Source organism: Patagioenas fasciata, chromosome 2, assembly GCF_037038585.1.
Source record: "Patagioenas fasciata isolate bPatFas1 chromosome 2, bPatFas1.hap1, whole genome shotgun sequence".
NCBI lineage: Eukaryota > Metazoa > Chordata > Aves > Columbiformes > Columbidae > Patagioenas > Patagioenas fasciata.
In genome coordinates, this window is record NC_092521.1 from 24,312,292 (window position 1) to 24,330,887 (window position 18,596).

General features: G+C 53.3%; 1 protein-coding gene across 3 annotated transcripts; it reads right to left on the reverse strand.

The window, feature by feature from the left end:
- Window positions 1–611: 611 nt before the first annotated feature.
- Window positions 612–6,766, reverse strand: OSR2 (odd-skipped related transciption factor 2). 3 transcript variants are annotated; one of them, XM_071803914.1, is made up of 4 exons: window positions 6,497–6,766; window positions 2,759–3,485; window positions 2,088–2,187; window positions 612–1,373 (listed from the first exon to the last, which is right to left on the reverse strand). In XM_071803914.1, the coding sequence occupies exons 2-4, from the start codon at window positions 3,412–3,414 to the stop codon at window positions 1,191–1,193; spliced, it is 939 nt and encodes a 312-aa protein (XP_071660015.1). In that variant the 5' UTR covers window positions 3,415–3,485; window positions 6,497–6,766; the 3' UTR covers window positions 612–1,190. The 3 variants fall into 3 exon arrangements, with proteins under 3 accessions (XP_071660015.1, XP_065687463.1, XP_065687462.1); XM_065831391.2 differs by having other exon boundaries at window positions 612–1,291; window positions 6,493–6,765; XM_065831390.2 differs by having other exon boundaries at window positions 6,493–6,765.
- Between the last annotated feature and the right edge of the window lie 11,830 nt (window positions 6,767–18,596).

Sequence of the window (18,596 nt, forward strand, 5' to 3'; positions counted from 1 at the left end):
CGGTAGGGTGAGAGTCTCCCGGGAGGGAGAAACAGCCCCTTTCCTCGTCTCCCCTCTGTCCGATCCCCCGGACGTGACCTGTGCTCGGCAGCGGGCGGCTCCCGCGGGCGCGGCGCGGATGGAGCCGGGGGAAACGGGGCGGGGGGGGGTCTTCGCTGCCAGCGCCACCGCGGGCCCGGGCTGGGCAGCGCCTTCACCCCGCGAGGGGCCCGCGGGTCCCACGGCTGAGCCCCGGGGCAGGGGGCGGTATTTGCGCCTCACTGTTTGCTTCCAGAGCTGCCGGGAATTAATCGTCTTCTGCAGGATAAAGTCCCTGTCTACGCGGGTGAATTGCTCGTGTCCAAAGTCTACAGGCAGGAGGCTGTCTGCGGCAATCTCCGCGAGAGGGATGACTTTTACAATATATGGGCTGATTGCAAATAAGTTACTAATAAGCCGCTTAGGCGTAAGAACGGCTCTGTGCATTATTTCCTAAGATCTGTTTATTTGCAAGTATTTCTTTCTTTCTCTTCTTTAAAAAATATTTCGTTCGGGAAAATAGGAAAAAAAAAGTACAGAAGTTAATATTTAGACATTCACACTATTAAGTAATAGAGCTATAGACTCTCAAATACGGCACTTTCATTTTACTTAACAATAGATAACACAACAGCGACAGTGAAACAGGCCAAACAAAAGCGATCACCAAAATTGTTGTGACAGTACAATTACCCGGCTAGGAAATTTATTCAATATGCTTTACCATTGCATTGACACAGCAGGAAAATAAAAGACCAAATGTTCAGAGAATAATACAACAAGGCAGGAGGTATTTGGAAAAAAAGAAAAAGGATTTATTTTGAAATACACTTTTAAGAGATACTTTGCCTCTCCGATTTGTTATCGATGTGCATCTGACACGACGATACGAAACAAACAAACGAAGAAAACCACATTCTGTACAGAGCTCTAAAATGAGCCGCGAGTATCTACAAGACGAGCTCTACGCCTGGGTGTGGGTTGGAGAGGGGCCCGATCCTGCAGTCCGCACTCTCTAAACGAGTTTCGCAGACGTGTGGTAGGAAAGCTTGGCCCCGAGTCTGCGTGTCTCCGTGTGTGTATGTTTGCGTGTCTGTGAGTTCCTACAACACAGTCCTTGAGCGAAATGGGCAAGTTGGAGCTGCCGGAGCGGGTGCGGGTCCCTGGCTGCTCTAGAAGTCCTGCCGCGGGGTGTGAGTTAGACTGTGCCGCCGTAGATCACAGTTTCGCCTGAACACTTTGCCGCACTGCTCACAGTTGTAGGGCTTGATGTCTGTATGGGTAAGAAGGTGAGTTTTCAGATTACTTCTTTGATTAAAGGTTCTTCCACATGTGGGACATTTGTGTGGAGATTCCTGTTCAGATTTGAAGCAAGCAAAGGATTAATCCTTCACAAACTACCTGGTTGAACGTATTACTGCACTTTTTGTTATCGCAACGCACAAGTTGAAATATCGGGATTCGATACAAAGCAAAAGCGGTCAAGCAGACGGGAGACTGTCTACCTCGCCCGGTCCTGCCCCAAAAGGGTTATTTTATAGTTTTCGACTTGTGGCGTTTCGCTCTCCTGGGGCGCAGGGAAAGCGGCCGTAGCGCCGGACTCCCACCCCGGGGCTCCCACTGCCCGCCGGCGGCCGCGGCGGTGCCGGTGGGCGTGCAGGGAGCTCCCCGCCACTCCGCACCTCTCGCACCGCTCCCCGCCGCTGGGCTCGCCCGCCGCCCTGCGCGTGCCCTCGCCGACGCAGGGCTGGAGCCCTCAACGAAAAACGCCTCGAAGCGGCGGCGTGGGCAAAACCAAACCCGGGTCTCGCTCCCCGCCGCCAACTTCGTCCCCGCCAGCTTTAAGCACATCGCCCGCGGCCGCCGTTTTTAGGCGGGTGGGCCGCGGATGTAGCCACGGACGCTTCCGTCTCCCACGGAAGGACGGAGCCGTCAAGGGCCGGAGCCCCTCGATTCCCTCCGCACTGGAGCCCCTAACCCCCCGGCACGGCCGCCGCCCCCGCCCCGCCGCGGGCCTGGTCCGCGCCGGCGGCACGCGCGCGGAGGAGGCCGGGGAGCGCCGGGCTCACCTGCATGTGTAGGGTTTTGTGGACCGCCAGGGTCCTGGACTGGCAGAATCCCTTCCCGCACTCCTGGCACTTGAAGGGTTTCTCTTTGGAATGGATGTATCTGGAAGGCAACCCGAGGGGTGAGCGGCGCTGCCGGGAGCGCGGGACCCACCCGCCCCCCGACCGCACTCCCCCAAACCCGGCTCCTCCCAAGCGCGCCCACCCCCCAGCTGCTGTTTCCTCCCCTCCTTTAATTCTGTTCATGGTTAAACTCATCTATCGGTTCAAAACATTCGAAATAATTCGTATCGAGGCATGATTGTACTCTCTGGTGGCAGATCGGGACAGCATCTGCCGGCCGGACCCGAGCCCGCTCTCCCTGAAGGCAGCGCGGATCCTGCGCGGTGCGGACGTAGAGGGGGGAAAGCCGGAGAGCGCCCACCTGCACCCCGTCCTCCTCCCCGCATCCCCAGGGCCATGGAGCTTCACCCAGCCCCCCCAACGCGGGTGTCCGTCCCACGCAAAGCGCAGGTTTTAGCTGCTCTGGCCCCTCCGCGGCTGCGTAGTGGGAGCAGGGGGTTCTGCTGCTGCTTTTCCGGCTCAGCTCCCGGAGCGGCTCAACCTCACTCCCCCGAGCTGCTCCCCCCACCCCGGCTCCACACGGCCTGGCCCCGGGCGCGGTGGTCCCTCACCGGTGGTCCCGCAGGTGGTCCTGCCTCCGGAAAGCCTTGTGGCAGATGTCACAGGTGTAAGGCCGCTCGTCCGTGTGGGTCCGCTCGTGGATGAGGAGGTTGTAGGACTTGGTGAAGTGCCTGCCGCAGAACTTGCAGATGAACTCCTTTTTCGTCTTGGAGGGCAGACGGCCGCGGGAGGGCTTCCTGTCCGGTGACAGCTTGCTGATGCCCGACAGGGGTGAGGCCAGTCCAGGGCTCAGCTTGGCGAGCTCCCCCACCTTGGGTGGGTCCTCCTGCGTGGCGGCCACGGCCAGATTGGCAAAGTCAAAGCGGGGCCTGTCCTTGTGCAAGGCTGGGAGGACGTGGGCGATGGCCCCTTGCTTCGGGTGGAAGAGGTGCGTGGCAAAGGGAAGCGCGGGGAAAGGGAAGCGGGAGTCCACCAAGCCTTGGGCGGCCGCCATCTCCGTGATGGTGGAGCGGGTGATTTCATGCACATTGGGGTAGCCCAATGTCCAGTGGTTCATGTGCATGGTTTGCACGGCGCTGAGTCCATACAGACCTTGCAACTGGTCCACAGCTGCGGGGAAGGTGTTCACAGCCTGGAGGAAGGAGTAATTGGTGAGCTGGAGGGACGGGTGCAGCGGGATGGGGGCTGGCAAAGCCTTGCTTCCCATCTTCCCGGGGCGGGCGCAGGCCGGCGGTGCCGGTGGTGCCTCTGCTGGGCTTTCGAGATGGGAAGAAAATCCTAGGAAGAAAGAGGGAGGAAGGAGGGGAAAGATAATTTCACTGAAAGCAGCGTGGTCCCCCTTAGCCGAAACGAGCGCAGCGACGGACGGCAAGGAGGGCCAGGCACGGCTCGGGCCCCAGCGCCCCGCCGCAGCCCCGGTTCCCGTCCACTGCCGGGGCCGGCGGCCGCCACGGACCCACCGGCGCGTTCGATTCGACAAGAGAAGATATAGCGTTAAAAAAAAAAAAAAAATCAAATTCACTCCCAGAAACACCCATCCCAAATTAAAGTAAAAACGAAAAAACCTAGCGCCGAGCCAACCAAAGGAGCCGCGGATTCAAACTAAACGAATCGTGGAAAAATACACCAAAAACGGAGCCGGGGCCGCTTCGCACCCCACCGGCGTCCTTCCGGAGCGCCCAACCCGGGCTGCGGCCACCGCGGGGACCCCCGGGGCCGCCTCCCTCCTGCCCCCCGCGCCGACCTGGCCCCCAGCGTCGCTCCCACCCTCCGCGGGCCCCCGCGGGCGCTGAAGCCCCGACCCCTCCTGGTTGGGGCCTCCCCGGGAAGGAGCAGGGTGCTCACGGAGAGCCGAGGTAGGGCCGGGGGGAAGCGGGGGTAAGGGACGGGGTGGGGGGGGAGTTGGAAACCCCGCGTTTATCCCAGTTCGGATGCTTATTTTTCTTCCTTCAACAACAACTCATTTATCAAGATAACCGAGGGAGAGAAAAGGAGCTCCTGCCCCGCACACACACCTCCTACTCAACCTCCCCCCCCTGCCCCGCGACGCAGGTCCTAAATAAATCCACTTTGCGCTGAGATCCCTTCCAGATGTCCGGGGCCGCGTCCCGGAGCCCGCTCGGGCCCTGGCGATCCCATCGGCCGTGAGGAAAACAGTTTGCCCGGAGGCCGCCCCGGCCCGCCGAGGTCTGCCCCCCAGCCGGCTCCCTCCATCCCGCAGAGCCGGGAAGGACGAGCGCAGCTCCGGCGGTACAGAGCCGTCCGGCCGAGCCCCCCGCACCCCTTCCGCCGTCCCCCGGCCGGGAGCTCCGCCGGAGCGGCGAGGCCGTGAACTAATGAGCGGTGTGTGACTGTCAGAGGGTTTCACTCAGCCCACTCAACCGAAACCGCCGGGCCCGCTTCTCCCGCCGCCCGGGGGGACCCTTCGGCGCCCCGGGGAGGGGATCGTCTCCCGCGGGCAGGGGGGCATCGGCGCGGGGGGCAAGCCCCTGCCCTCTCCTTTTTTTTTTTTTTTTTGTTTTTTTTGGGGTTTTTTTTTTTGTTTTTTTTTTTTTTTTGTTTTTGCTGAGGATTTACTTTCAGCAACCAAGAGGCCACATCGACCCAGAGAGGTGGCGTCTCTTCCCCAGCGGAGCAAAAGCAGGCGCCGGGGGCTCTCCGGGCCTGCAAAAAAGAAGTAGGGCCGAGGGTGCCCCAATACCTCCTGGGATTTGGGTGGAGAGACTGGTAATACGTAGTTTCCAAAATGCAAAAGACACTCTCTCCTCAAAATAATCCAAATCCAAAATCCCCAGAACCACAACACAAATAAAGGAAACTCCGAGAGCAGAGCCAGCTCCCCGGGAGCAGCGTTCCTGCCCCTCCGCGCCGGGCCGCCGCCTCGCAGCCCTCACCGTGGTTACACGCTCTGGGCCGCTCGGCTGGCACCGTGCAGCCTCCGGGTGCAAAGTGACTTTTGGATATTTTTCCTAAAATACTTTTCCTCCCCGTTAGTGACACCTCACTGAATCGGCCCTCCGGGGAAAAATGAGGCAACGAGGTCGGGTGTGAACTGCAGCGCTACCCACCCCTGTTTTCGTTTCACTTGTATCGTTGCTCTCCCAGATTTCCTCCGCTGCTGCCCAGTTTTTCTCGTTTGTGATTACATTGAGACCGGGGCCAGTGTTATCGATACGACCTATTATATATAGCGACCTTTTCCTTTTTTCTTGGGGGTGGTTATATATAGAGACTTATTTTTAAAGATGTCGTAGTATGAGTTCCTATTCGCTTTCCTCCAGAAGCCTACACAGAGGCAATCAAACCGCTTTTCGCCGGCTGCTACCGCAGCTCATGCCTCCATCCAGACTCGTTGCGGCTGCGTTTCAGAGCTACCGCCTACGAGCAATGACCACGGTAGGTGCGGAATTTCTGTAGGACAGAGCCTCTTCCTTTACAACAGTGTTTGGTGGTCTCTTTGCAGGGCACTCGTTTTCGTGTCAAAGAACCAACTCCGAAAAACATTCCGAACACGAAACCCAGATTTTAACGCAGAAACTTTTAAAACAACACTGTTGCCTGAACCACGGAACGTCTCTTACTATTTGTCCTTGGAGGTAACTTTATTAAAATTTATCGATTAAGACCAGAAAGTGCCTTCCTACTTTATTTCGAGGAGACTTGTAGTAAGGTGCGGGGGGGAAAGTCAACCAAAAACGGATGTTACTTAAACCTTGGCACTTCCTTTTTCCTCGCTATTCAGACCGCTTAATTTAATTAAGCCCGGTACCTCGGCAGTATTCCGCTCTCTACCTGCCTGCCTGCTGCCGGCCTGGCCGGCGCTGCCCTTCCCCCCCGCGGCGGGGCTGCGGCCAGGGCCGTGTCCCGAGGGCCCTGTGGTCGTTCCCGGGGAGCGGGTGGGCTCCGGGGCGCCTCCGCTCCCCTTCAGTCTCACCCGAACCCGCGGCGGCCGCTGCCCGCGCAGCCAGGTGTATTTCCAAGAAACGAGGACTCCTCCAGCGCGACCCGCGGGCCAGCCCCGTAGTCCCCGCACGGGCCGAGGACTTTCGCGTGAAGGACATTGACCGCGCACTCTGGGAGGCCCTCTCCATCTGGTCCCGCACCAGCGCGCCCGCAGAGTAGGGAGAGACCTGCACCCCATCCGTGCGGAGCTGCAAACTGAAAGTAAACCCAGCGGCCCCGCGCTCCCCGCCGAGGGGACGCGTTCCTCCCGAGTCCCTCAGCAGCCCCGCTGCTCCGCTCCCGCCGACGGCAGCAAGCAGAGTGGGCCGGGGGAGCCACTTACCTACCGCAGCCGGCTGCTCCTCCCGGGGCAAAGCCGAGGCGGCGGCCGCGGCACCTTCACGGAGACATTAGATCCACAGCGGGGATGCTCAGCGGGGTCGGGACCCGGCGGTGGCCAGCATGTTGCGGATGGCTGGGCAGCGGCTGGGAGGTCTGGCGGTCCCGGCGCCCCGGCATAAACCGTGGCCACCCGCCCGCAGCCTCCCGCCTTCGACCCCGGCGAGGCTCTTCGCGAGTCTGAGCCGCCCCCTGCCCGGTCCATCACATTTCAGCGGTGAGTGGCGTGGAGCGCTGTCCCCGCCCGCCCGCCGCCGGCCCACCCCGCGGCGCGCACAGCCCCGCGCTCGGGGCCGCGCCGCTCCGCCCCGACGGGACGGGACCGCCCCCGGGCCGGCCCCGGCCCGCCTCGCCACGCCGGCCTCACTGTTTACTTGTGTTTGGGTAGCAACTGGGTTTTAAAGGGACAGGACGCCCCCCGTCGTCGTCCCCCCCCGTCACCTAAGGTGACTTTTCCCTCCAACAACCACTCGTCGTCCCCCACCCCACTGCCGGCCGCGGCCGCGGGGATTTACGCGCTCATGGCGCCGCACTGCGCGCCTCGGCCGCCTGCCGTGCCCTAGCCAGTGTGACACATGCGGCACGACTTGCTAAAATATCCCCCCCCGCTACCCCAAACCAAGAGCGCGGAGTTTTGTGGGCGCCTCCGTCCTCTAGGGGCCCTGTAAGTGCAGGTAACGCTCACTTCCAAATGGTTCCGTGGCCGTCACGTCGGGTCGCCCTATGGGCCGACATTTCAGCGGTTCTGCTCTGCCCTTTGACTGATATTTAGGCACACAAACGCAGATTCAAAAGAAGCGAAGTGGAGGTATCCCCTCCATGTGCGGCGACTAAGCACACAATCCTTACCTGGAACAGACAAATAGTTTCGAGCGCAGTTTCGATTTATTATCAGGGAATTTATTGCTAAATGGGGGCCTCTGTGACCCTCTTCAAATTTCTCGATTAAAGCATTGTATTCATTTTTGTCGTTAGTTGCAATACGGTTGGTTGCATACAGCGAATTTGGGTTTAATTTTTAGCTGTAACTTTATCTTGATATATGCATTACTTAATGACATGTATGAGAAATTTTTATATAACCTATACTGAAGGTTAAACGTAAGCTTTGAGAAGTATGAAAAGATATCGGCAGACACGGCATTTTAAAACTGCTTTGAAAATTTTTAGAAGTAGAGCCTGTGCCTGTTAATTTGAGTTCGCGGAAGAGAAGAGGACACAAGTGGCGGTTGCATCGGTGGTTTTTTTGTTGGTGTTTTTTTTTGTTGTTGTTTGTTTGTTTGTTTTGTTTTGGTTTTTTTTTTTCTTTTTTGTTTTTTCTCCCGTTAGTATTCAGAAGAAAAAACAAAATCGAAGAAGGGAATCGAAGTCGGCAGAGGAAGGTCTGGAGGTGTCCCCTCACAGGGCAGCGCAGCCGAAGCTGACGCTCGTTGCAGCGCACGGCTGCCGCCGGCCGCGGGGTACTCGGGCTGTTTTTCGTTTCTTTTCGTAAAGTCCTCCTTCGAAAATGCCCTGTTTTAATTCCCAGCAGCCCTAAATAAATAGTATTTCGTCTCCTGGGCAGTGAGGACACGGAGATTCACAGTTACGGGAGAAGGAGCCACCCCCCCGGGCCGGGTTGAGGTCGGTGCAGGCGGCCGCGGGAGCCTGTGCGGGGCGAGTGCTCGCTGGCCGCGGCCGGGCCGGGGGGCTCCAGCACGGCGCGGGGGAGGAAGCCGCATGTCCTCGTTATTTTGCTTTCTCGAGTGAGGCAGGTTGCTTCAAGAACGAAGTGGGACGGGGAGATTACAGTCGCATTTTCCACCCCGCACTGCTGCCTTGTGGATGTCAAGAAGGACCCCCCCGGACACAAAGGTCGGAGGGGGCTGTTTCGGGAGATCCATCAATTATTGCCTTTACAGCAAGGGAAACTAAGCTGCATTTGCTGGGGAGAAAAAAAAAAAAAAAAAAAGAAAGAAAAAAAAGGAAAACCAATCCACAATCAAGACCAAATAGCAAAATAAAAGCTGCAAAAACTCAAACCCAAACCGACCAGGCAACGAACAAGCCTTAAGGTGGAACGAACTGGGGAGGGAAACGGAGCGGTGCAGTGTCGCCGCCCGGTCTGTTCGCTCCCGACCGCTCGCGGTACGTTTCTGCTACGCCGTGAGCGGGAAAATTCACGCTCTCCCGCTATCGGCAGCGCGGCGGCAGCCTCGCACGTCTGTATTGGCAGGGAGCGCCCGGTGACCTCGCCGCGCCACCGCCTCATTCGGCCAGCAGGTGCGCGGCGAAAGCAGGCGGCGAGACCCGCCGGTACTGCCGCACCGCTCGGCGCCTCTGCCGGAGCCCGGGGTTGCTCGGGCGTCTGGTGGCTCCATGACAGCGGACACCCGTCGAGCAAGGGTAGCACGACCGGGGAGCACAGACCGCTGAGTCCCGCCGGGGCCCCCGCGCTTGCGCGTCACCTTTCCGTGCACCCGGCAGATCCTCCCGCCCCCAGGGGCCTTCCCCCGACGCCCAGCGCACGAGTCCGCACCGACGGCCACACCGCGCCCTACGGAGAACGGGCGCTCCCGGGCCAGGGAGGTGCCCTGAATCGCCTCGCTGTGCCCCCCCGCCCCGCCGTGCCCTGGCCGGGCGCGGGTCACGGCCGAACTCCGTGGTGCGGCGAGGCGGGGGCGCGCCCGGAGCCGCGCGTCAGGCGACGGCCCGCGGTGCTGCAGTGCCCCCTGGAGGCCGGCCCGGAGCCCTGCCCGCTCCGCCCGCCGCCGCCGCCGGCTCCGGCCCACTCCGAACCCGCGGGGCGCGTTGGGGCGGACAGCCCGGCGGCAGCCAGCGCGGATCTCTTCCCACACCCTCCGGGACACGGGGGCCGCGGTGCCCCGAGGACAGGGGGAAGCAACGACGCTCTACGCGGGAGCCCGAGGGCGCACCCCGCGCTGCTGGCTCCCATCGGCGCGTCCCGCGGGTGCCGACGCTTCAGCGGTCATCTCAGCCTCCCCCGCCCTCTCTCCCTTCAACCGCCTCCCCCCAATACATCCCGAGCGCTGGACTGTGTCCAGGGACAGGGAGATAGGTAGTGTTTGTTCCCGCTGTGAGGAACAGATTAAAGCAGTTCCTTCTCTGGCAGAGCAGCCTGGGGCAAACCTTGACCACCCGCCCCGTCCTGAGCCCAGAGGGAGACAAACGGCGGTTCGGCGGCAGCGAGGCCCCGCGGAGGACTGTGCGCGGCTGCGGTGCGCGATGTCCGCAGGAAGCGGCTCAGACCTTAACACACCGCCGCTGTCAGCAGCGGGCGGCTGCGGGGGCTGGGGACTCAACCCCGATAAAAATGAACGGGGCGAGATGTTCAGTGGGAGCCGCGGGTGCGCGCAGAGCTGGCGTCGGAGGGAGAAAGGGCGGCTGGAAGCAGAGTCGGCGCGGCCGGTGTTCCTGCAGCACCGACCCGCGGAGGGTACTCGAAGCTCTTGCGGCTCATGACAGGTGCTATGACGAGGAAGGGGCCGGGAGCACAGTCCCCGGTGCAGGGCACTCCGCACCCTGGTTAGGGAGGCGCCCCGACGGCTCCTGACGGCCGTTGGCTCGTGGATCGCTGCCGGTGCGCGTAGGGCGGAGGTGCCCTCGGCAGTGAGCGCACCCGCGGGCCGGGTCTCAGGCCCGGGCTACTGCCCACCGACAAACAGGCTGGTGCTGCAAACGACTCGGGCTACACACTGGGACTTTTAAAAAAAATTTTAAGGAAAATAGTGACCGCCCGTCGATCTGGCATCTGATTCCGTCGGTGTTTCTTGGTGACTAAATCATCGCCTCCTTCATTCAGATTTGTTGGGGTGGGATTTTTTGTTTCGGTTTTTAATGTACCAGTTGAGAAATGCCAAGGTTTAACGAACAGGCGCAGGCGGCGGGAGGCGAGGCGCTAGGCGGGCTCCAGGGGACACTGCCAATGCAGCTCCCGCTCAGCATCTCCCTTCCTCCACCTCAGATTCGGATGCCCAAAAAGCGTCGCCGCGATTAATTTCCATAAAAGAAAACAATTAAGCACACAACGACCTCAACGGGCTGGATCCCGCCCGCTTTTCCTACGGTACTCGACTCCCGCCACCCCTTCGCCCGCGGCCCCTGCCCGCGGTCCCCGGCCGCGGGGCTGCCCCGGGGCCGCAGGGAGCGGGGGAGCCGCCCTGTCCGCTGCAGCGCCGGCTGCCCGCTCTGACACCTCCCCGACGGGCACCACCACCGCAGCCAGCCCAACAGGTGCCTCCTCCTCGCCTTCACTTCGCTACGTAGCACGGAGCCCCGGAGGGGGTTTTGCTCTTCAGACGTCGCGGTCGAAAGACAGCGGGGCTCACGGGCACACTGGGAGAAGTGTCAACCCGCTCTCGGTTGAGTCCAGCTTTGCCGTGTGCGCGGCGGTGGGGATCCATCGTGCTGCGGAACTTGCGCACTGGGCCGCTGTGCAGTGGTGCGGTGCGGATGAGCCGATGAAGGACGCGGAGGCAGCCGCCGGTACCGCGAGGGCCGGAGCCATTTCGCCACCCGCTGCGGTGCTGTCACCTTGCCCCGGCGGCGGGGCCCAAGCCCACAGAGCCCGGACCCTCTGTGGAGCAAAGGCTCCGTGTTCGGCACAGCCGGCCTGCGCCAGAGGGGATGCTCTGCCCCGGCCCTGAGGACGGGACTCTCCGTCCCCTGCCGGGAGAACCTCTGTCCTTGCAGCCATCCTGCCGGGACGAGCTCACCCGGCACAGCCCGAAGCCGGCGGCCTTTTCCTGCTTCTCCCAGCCTGCTGATCTCCTCAGGGAAAAGGGGGAGAAAAACTTTCGATAAATGGACATTTCTAGCCTAAAGCATTCCTTCCCCTGCCACCAGCAATTATATGTTTTTGTGGTGCCTGAAATGAACCATTGTCAAGACATAAAGAAATACAATGTGCCATACCTTATTATAGTTTGGTTTAAGCAGCTATTTGGCTGAAGTCTTTCCTGCCATCAGCACTGAAACACTGAGCAGGGCTGTTGCCTACAGCCATGGCTGGAAGCATGAATAGCCATCGCACTCAAGTGAGCCCCTTTCTCACCATTTCAGCTCTCCTTGATCTGAGTTTAGGGACTGCAGGGGTCCCCAGGCTTTTCTTGCTCTCTGGTGGTGGCATTTTACCTCCCTTGGCAGAAATGCCAAGTAGCAGCCTGCGATGTGAATGTTCGTGGGGCTTCAGGGCCACCTGCCTGCTGCAAAGACATGGGTTTGCATGCTTCGCTCCTGGGAAACCGGGGATTTCAGGCACCGATGAAGTTCTGCAGCTGCCTCAAGCTGGAAGGATCATGAAGTTTGCAGTCTCTGAGCCAACTGTTATGGAGGAAATCTAAGAGAAATATAGTATAAAGGCAATAAAGTGGTTTAAGAAATGCAGTTGTACATTTGGTCGTATATCTCGTAACTCACCTAGGATATGAGAACTCCAAGGCAGCAGAGAATGGGGTCCGTACATCTTGTCCTGTGGCATATGTTAAATAACTCCATTTCATTTTAAGAACTTTTTATATCCCAGTGAATAAACTGATTTTCACAAATAAAATTAATACTGCAGGGCGAAAGTCAGCAAACAATAAAAAAGCTCAGAGGGGTTTTTCCAGTTGTAAACATGCAGAATCCATATGGTCATTAGATACATCTGTGGGTTAAGCACTGATTTGTTTATGCAAGTCTGATACTCATGATACTTTTAAACTGTGACTGTTCTGTTGAATATATGTACACTGTAATTCCCTTTTACCTATGCTCTACATGTGTGTTTCCTGTTTTCAACATGCATTCTCAATGTGTAAACTGTGGTGAAGGACATGTTATAAACCATGATACTACAGAGCATTTCAGATATTTTCAGAGCACTACAAGCACGGTGCAAGCATATGCAAATCATCACTCACAGATGTGCACAATGTCTGTATTAATCACTGCCTGTTTTCTCAGTTTTTTGTGGCATCTAATTCAAAGAAGAGGACAATAATGGATATTATGAAAAAGTACCAGTTGTTTCTAGGCAGACTCACCCGTAGGATGTCCAGACAAACCTTACTGATAAGACTCTGCACTTTTTAATAAAATCAGAATATTTTAAAGTTAAGATATTGAAGATTCTTGAAATACAAGGAAATTGAGGGAAAACTTACCATGGTAATGCATTTGAAAACTCTTAAAGACACTGTAAGGCTGAACACTACCCTGAATCTCTACTGGGTATGATACAAAAAAGCAGTTAAGCTCATGCTTAAGTTCATCACTACCCAGGGCAGTGCCTAAGTAGGTGCTTCAATTTCTTTATATGCCAAAGTCACCTGATGAGCACGTATTTTACCACTGGTTTAAAAGATCTCCTCAATCAGGGCCATTATTTTCAGATTGCCTCATAAAAATAAAGAAATACATAAAAGCTTATAAAAAAATCTAAGAGTAGTTATCATTATTGGCAAGATTTTGCATCATGCTGGCTTTCACATCCTTTTCCATGAGTTAAGTTGTTGGCACTCACTTATCTTTTATGACCACCTTTTTCTGCCTTAAATACTGGTGTTCTCCTCAGCTGCTTTTGCCACCTCATAGCACCATTGTGTGCACCATCCTGTTGGGTAGAAGGACAGTTGCTCCAACAAACTTGTGGATGTGGTGCTGATACACCTTGGAAATTTTTCTGAGCAGAGCACTTGGGATCTAGCTTGCGGCATGGGAAAAAGAGCCCATTTTCTCTGTGAACTCTTCACAGTCACTATGGAGAAAGATCAGGGCAAGATTACTCTGGAGTACAGAAAGGCTGCATGGTCAAAGCAGTGGCTGAGAATGGGAACAGATTAGTTCAAGAATGTATCTGAGCTGGGAAGGGGCCAGACAGAATACTTCCTGGTAAATCATATTCTTCTGTCTTCCCTTCCCCATCCCATGCAAACCCATTTTATCATGTCAGATAGCATCTGATTTCTGGATAAGCCACCAATGGAGAGAAAACATAAAATCAAGACAACTCCAAGGTGAAACCCAGCAATGGATTTCTACTGTGTCTGCACATGGACCCCTGGTTCCTGTTCCCGCAGTGAGGCAGGTTCCCACTCAGAGCACGGCCATTCTGCTTCCTCTCCTTATTTCCTTTTCGCAGACCCCTCAGAAGTATTTGAGGGACCTGCTTGTGCTTGTAACTGGTAAGATGAAAACTAGCAAATGGATGTTTCCTCTGTTTCATTTGTACTAGATGCCATGGTTGAGCTCATAAGGAATATCAATGATTATTGCAGATCTGCTCTGTCTGCATCAACTATTTCATTTATTTGACCTGCTCACCCATGTTTGGCTGGAGAAAATTATTAATTGGTTATGCTATTCTTTCAAATGCCCCTTCGGGAGCTGTTACCAAGAGAAATACAGACCCCATTCATTTCAACACCAGAACTCATTTTAACGCCAGAGAAGCGCTGAAAGCCAAGGACATTACACTGCAGCAGAAACAGAGCTGCCTCGAGGCCTCTTATTTTCAGCTTTTCAGATCAGTGGAGAGTGGAAGGAGATGCTGTCAGCTACACCACACACTTTCAAGTGTAATATGTATTCCCCTTTGCCACTTCATTTCTCCTGACGATTGCTGGTTGTTCAAATGCCACTAGGAGCTTTTGCATGTCACTGTTTTGACAAGTCTGCTGGTCTCTGAACTGCTGATGGAGTGCACCAGTGTAGGTACAGCACTCTGCTGTTTCAGGAGGCTGGGTGTGCACGGAGGGGAGCAGCAGGGACCAAGGGACAAAGCATGCTTTGGAACAACAGCCCTCCTGGCTGTGATGGAAGCAAGGATCAATGGTGCTGACAAGATTATGGGCTGGACGGGGCTCTGAGCAACCTCATAGAGCTGAAGATGTCCCTGCTCATTGCAGGGAGGGTAGACTGGATGGCCTTTGAAGGTCTCTTCCAACCCAAACTATTCTATGATTCTATGATTTCAGGGAGCCTAAGACAGTGCCTGTGGAAAGTTGTGAAGAAGCCTCTGTTATTAACTCAAGACAGAGAAATCAAAGCTGATTATAGCAAGTGAAAAAGTATTTTCTGAATCCAAGAAAGGCCCCACAAGACGACTCATGGAGCCACCTGAAAGGATTCTTGAACAAAATGTATCTTGTGCTTGAACTCTTTGTGAAACCTGAGCACAGAGAAGTCCCCATGACTTTGGGCAGAGGGCTTTGACCAGAGTGGCATGGTAAGAGTTCGTATTGTGAGGAAGCATCAAGTAAATATAATACAGTGTGTCTCTTTCAGTGGGAGCTAGTATGAGAGTCAGTTGGTGGCCACAGTGGCATCCCTGACACAGCTGAGATCTGAAAAGGAGACCACCGATAAAGGTTGTTAGCTAAGGTTAAGCAGGGTTAACCTGACCTTTCTCCAGTCTCCAAGCAGACAGCTCTTGAGCAAACACAAAACCACAGGTATTAAAGAACTCTTAAACAACTACAATAACAAAATAGAGTGAAGCAGAGTCAAAACTGCAGATCTGTTTTATTCAAAGCATAATATTTATAGATGACAGATACTGAAAGGCAGCAGAACTGGTTTTAAGGACCATCCCTGTACCTCAATAGTAGAGGCACACTTGAGAGCATTCTGTCTTTTGAACCACAGTGAGACATGGATTTAAGTTTTTCAGAAAGAGCATTTTCATTCCTAGAGCTTGGCAATTCCTATGTGCTTGGTAAAGAATAGCATTTTAAATACTTGACTTTCAGTTAGAGTTACAGGTGAAGCCTGAAATGCTAAAATGCTGTTCAAAGCATCACCTAAGTCTGATCTTGTTCAGCATTAGTCTAATGTTATCTTTCTCCCCTCACTGGTTTCCACAAAGATATATAAAACCAGACCAGAGCTGATGTTTACTTTTACAGCTAATGGTTCCTCAAATCTATAAGAACTTCTAAGGAGTAGATAAAAGCAGCTGCAGAAGTGATCTAGAAATAAACATCCAGAAGAAAACATAACTGCAATCAAAGTTCCAGCTGTTCTTGTCTTAATTCTTATCAGTATTCTTTTTAATCAGGCACATTTTTAAGTCAAAGGCATATTTCCAACAGCTTTTGTCCATACGTATATACATCTATATGTGTGTAAGTCCCTTGAAATATTACAGAAGTTCTGTTTCACATCAAAATACTGTACATTGTCACTGAAATTATTAATTTTATTTTCCTCTTCCCCCATGTTCTCTCTGGGCCCCTCTTTTGCATCTGGCATGTGTACTGATACTCAAGATGACAAATACTGATAAGTGTGAAGCTGCAATGCCGCATACTTCCATAACACAAAGCTTAGCCAAAGTTAGTCGTTGATTTATGTCTCCTATTCTGTCCAACAGTATTTTTTTTTAATTCCATACCTTTAATCCTTGCCACCTTCAACCTAGTGTGCGTGAAATTTCCATCTTTTTGTTGCAGCTGTAGTTTCTTAAAACTAAAGCACACTTCTTGAAGGCAGTGATACATTTTTAAGTTTATTCCCAGATTTAAATGCTCAGTTGTTCAAAAACATCTGAACTCATGAAAACGTGATGTTGTGGGTTTTTTTCCATATTAAATGGTTGATACTGGGGTTTTAAAAAACAAATGAGAGGTGTTGAGGTGACTGTTTTTATTCACCCCAAAGCTGTAGGAAGTGTGGTAACTTAGGCAGAGATCAGAAGCCCAGGGTTCTCCTTAGCAAAGTGGTTATTTGCAAAACACACAAGGCAGAAAAAGTTCTCCCACACATAAAAAGCCTTCTGCAGGTGTACAGATGAAAGGAAACAAACTCTGCACCATCTAAGTACCATATTACTTAGGATGACTTCATGACCCATAGTAGGAGGCAGCCTACAAAGCAGATTCATTTCAGAAGAATCTCTATGCTTCCAAAAAAGAGTTGCAAAAGTTAAGTATTTTTATTATGACCTTCACTGTTTTAAGAGAATATCCAGCTTTCCTGTGCTCTCCCGTGGAAAAAGGACCAGAGAAGCAAGATGCTCTAAATATTTCTCCCGGAGTCTGCAGGAGTGCCCTCCGTGGTACCGTATCAGCCGCTTCGACAGCTGTCTGTGAAAGATTGCTCTTCCTCTGGCCAACCATACCTTTGCTTCAGCCGTTTCAGTTCAAAGTCCGGTGTAGTAACTCAAACCCACTTTTATCTTCTTTGAAAGCTAAGAGGTGAGTGTTTTCCACCAAAGCAGCTGAGACATGTCCCATTCCAGGAAAAGGCCAAGAAAATAGCTGTGAGCAGTAACAACTTAAACTGCTGCAAAAAATCTGCCAGAGGACATCTGTCAAGCCCAAAGAGTTCCAGTTAAATCCCAGAGGCTAATGTACAGGAAAGATTTAATAATGTTATGCAGATTACATGTGGAAATGTAAAAGGAACTGAATACAATGCCAGTTTGAAAAATCTTCCAGTGCTCATAGCACTATTACTGTTGTACAGTCAGAAAACACAGCTTGAGCAATATGATAATAAAATCAAAAATAGGAATTGCTAGAATATTTACTCAGGTGAGACTATTTGATTAAAAAAAAGATGACTTAATATTTTCCCTCTGCCAGGAAATTATCAGTGGAGAGAGTCCCATTCCCCTTTCCACCACATCAGTTCCACTGCTATGTGAAACTCTGATAGCAAAAACGTGGTAACAAAGGATCGCTGCTCACAACACTTCCAAATGCCAATGCAAAGGAGACTTCAGCTACTAAAAGTAGAACAAAAACAAATGGCCCTCAGCTATATTTGCTTGCAAATTTGAGTTGCAGTATCTCACCTAACCAGAATTGCTGGGCTACAGGTATGGTCCCTTTTGCCAAGTCACTTCCAGAAACAGTAATTTCTGGCGGAGAAGGGGAAGGTGCAGCTGGAAGGGTGAAGTGAATCGCCACCCCAGGAGCTGCCAAATGATATCTGTCAAATCTTTTGGTAGCATAATGCTACAATGCCACGTGACACTATTTAAATACCAGCAAAGGAAGGATTATTAAACAGCATTCTTAGCCAGGATGGCCATGGGCTTCATCATTTAAAACAACCACCTGAAAGCAGAAGCAAATGGATCCTATCTGGTAATACCTGAAAACTTTTGTGCAGAATCTCACAAAGGAAGTAAATGCAATGTTTCCTCAATTTCTTGAGGCCGGCACTTGTGGTGGTCTTTCTTCGGCTGGCGCTTTTATCTCCCTTGGGATAGTGGTTATAGTTTTAGCAGCTGAAAACTTATGCTCACCGGTTTTTATTTCAGTGGAAGGATCTAAGACTTTTCTTTCCAAGGTTGGATCTTTATTTGCAGGGAGTTCCAGCAGGTTTCTTAGGTTTCTCATTTCCTCTTGCTATTTCTGCTCTCATCTGTTCTGCAAATGGCCACCATAATGTTAAGCTTATCTAATAGCCAGGCCTCTGGCTGGAAGAATGCCAGCAGCGTTCTGAAAATCAGTCATCTGAAAGCATTCAGAGGAGATGGCCATCACCTTCTCCCTGAACCTCGAACATAAAACTTCCCTGATAAGCATGTACTCCAATGCCATGAAAAGCAAGAGGTTACTCTTTAATTCAGCTGCCACTTTAACCAGCTTCCTTGGGTGGCACTCAGACACTTTGCTGAATTAATCTCACTCTACAAATAACAAATTATTATTTTTTCAGTGTTTGGAAAAGATACTAGTCATATACACACACAATAAAGAGTGAGTGTCCCCACGATGGCTTCACTGTGAATGCAGGTTTCATTCTGCAGTTGGTTCCACTTATTTTGTTAATTGGAATCCTTATCCTCCCTCACTGGCAGGGTGTACTCCAGGTCCATCTACTCCTTGCTTTCGAGATCAGGCATGGCCATGGCAATTCCTACTGTCAGTGATGCTTAGTCAGAACTCCTGCTGAGAAAAGTGGCAAGGATGGAACACTTTTATTTTCCTCAGTTTGGGGAAGTCTGCAAAAATGCAAGATTTGTTGCAGGTCTTTATGTGCAGACATATGCAGATGACAAAAATCTCATGAATTTTACTATTGACCTCAGTGATTCTGTATTTTTATTAAAAA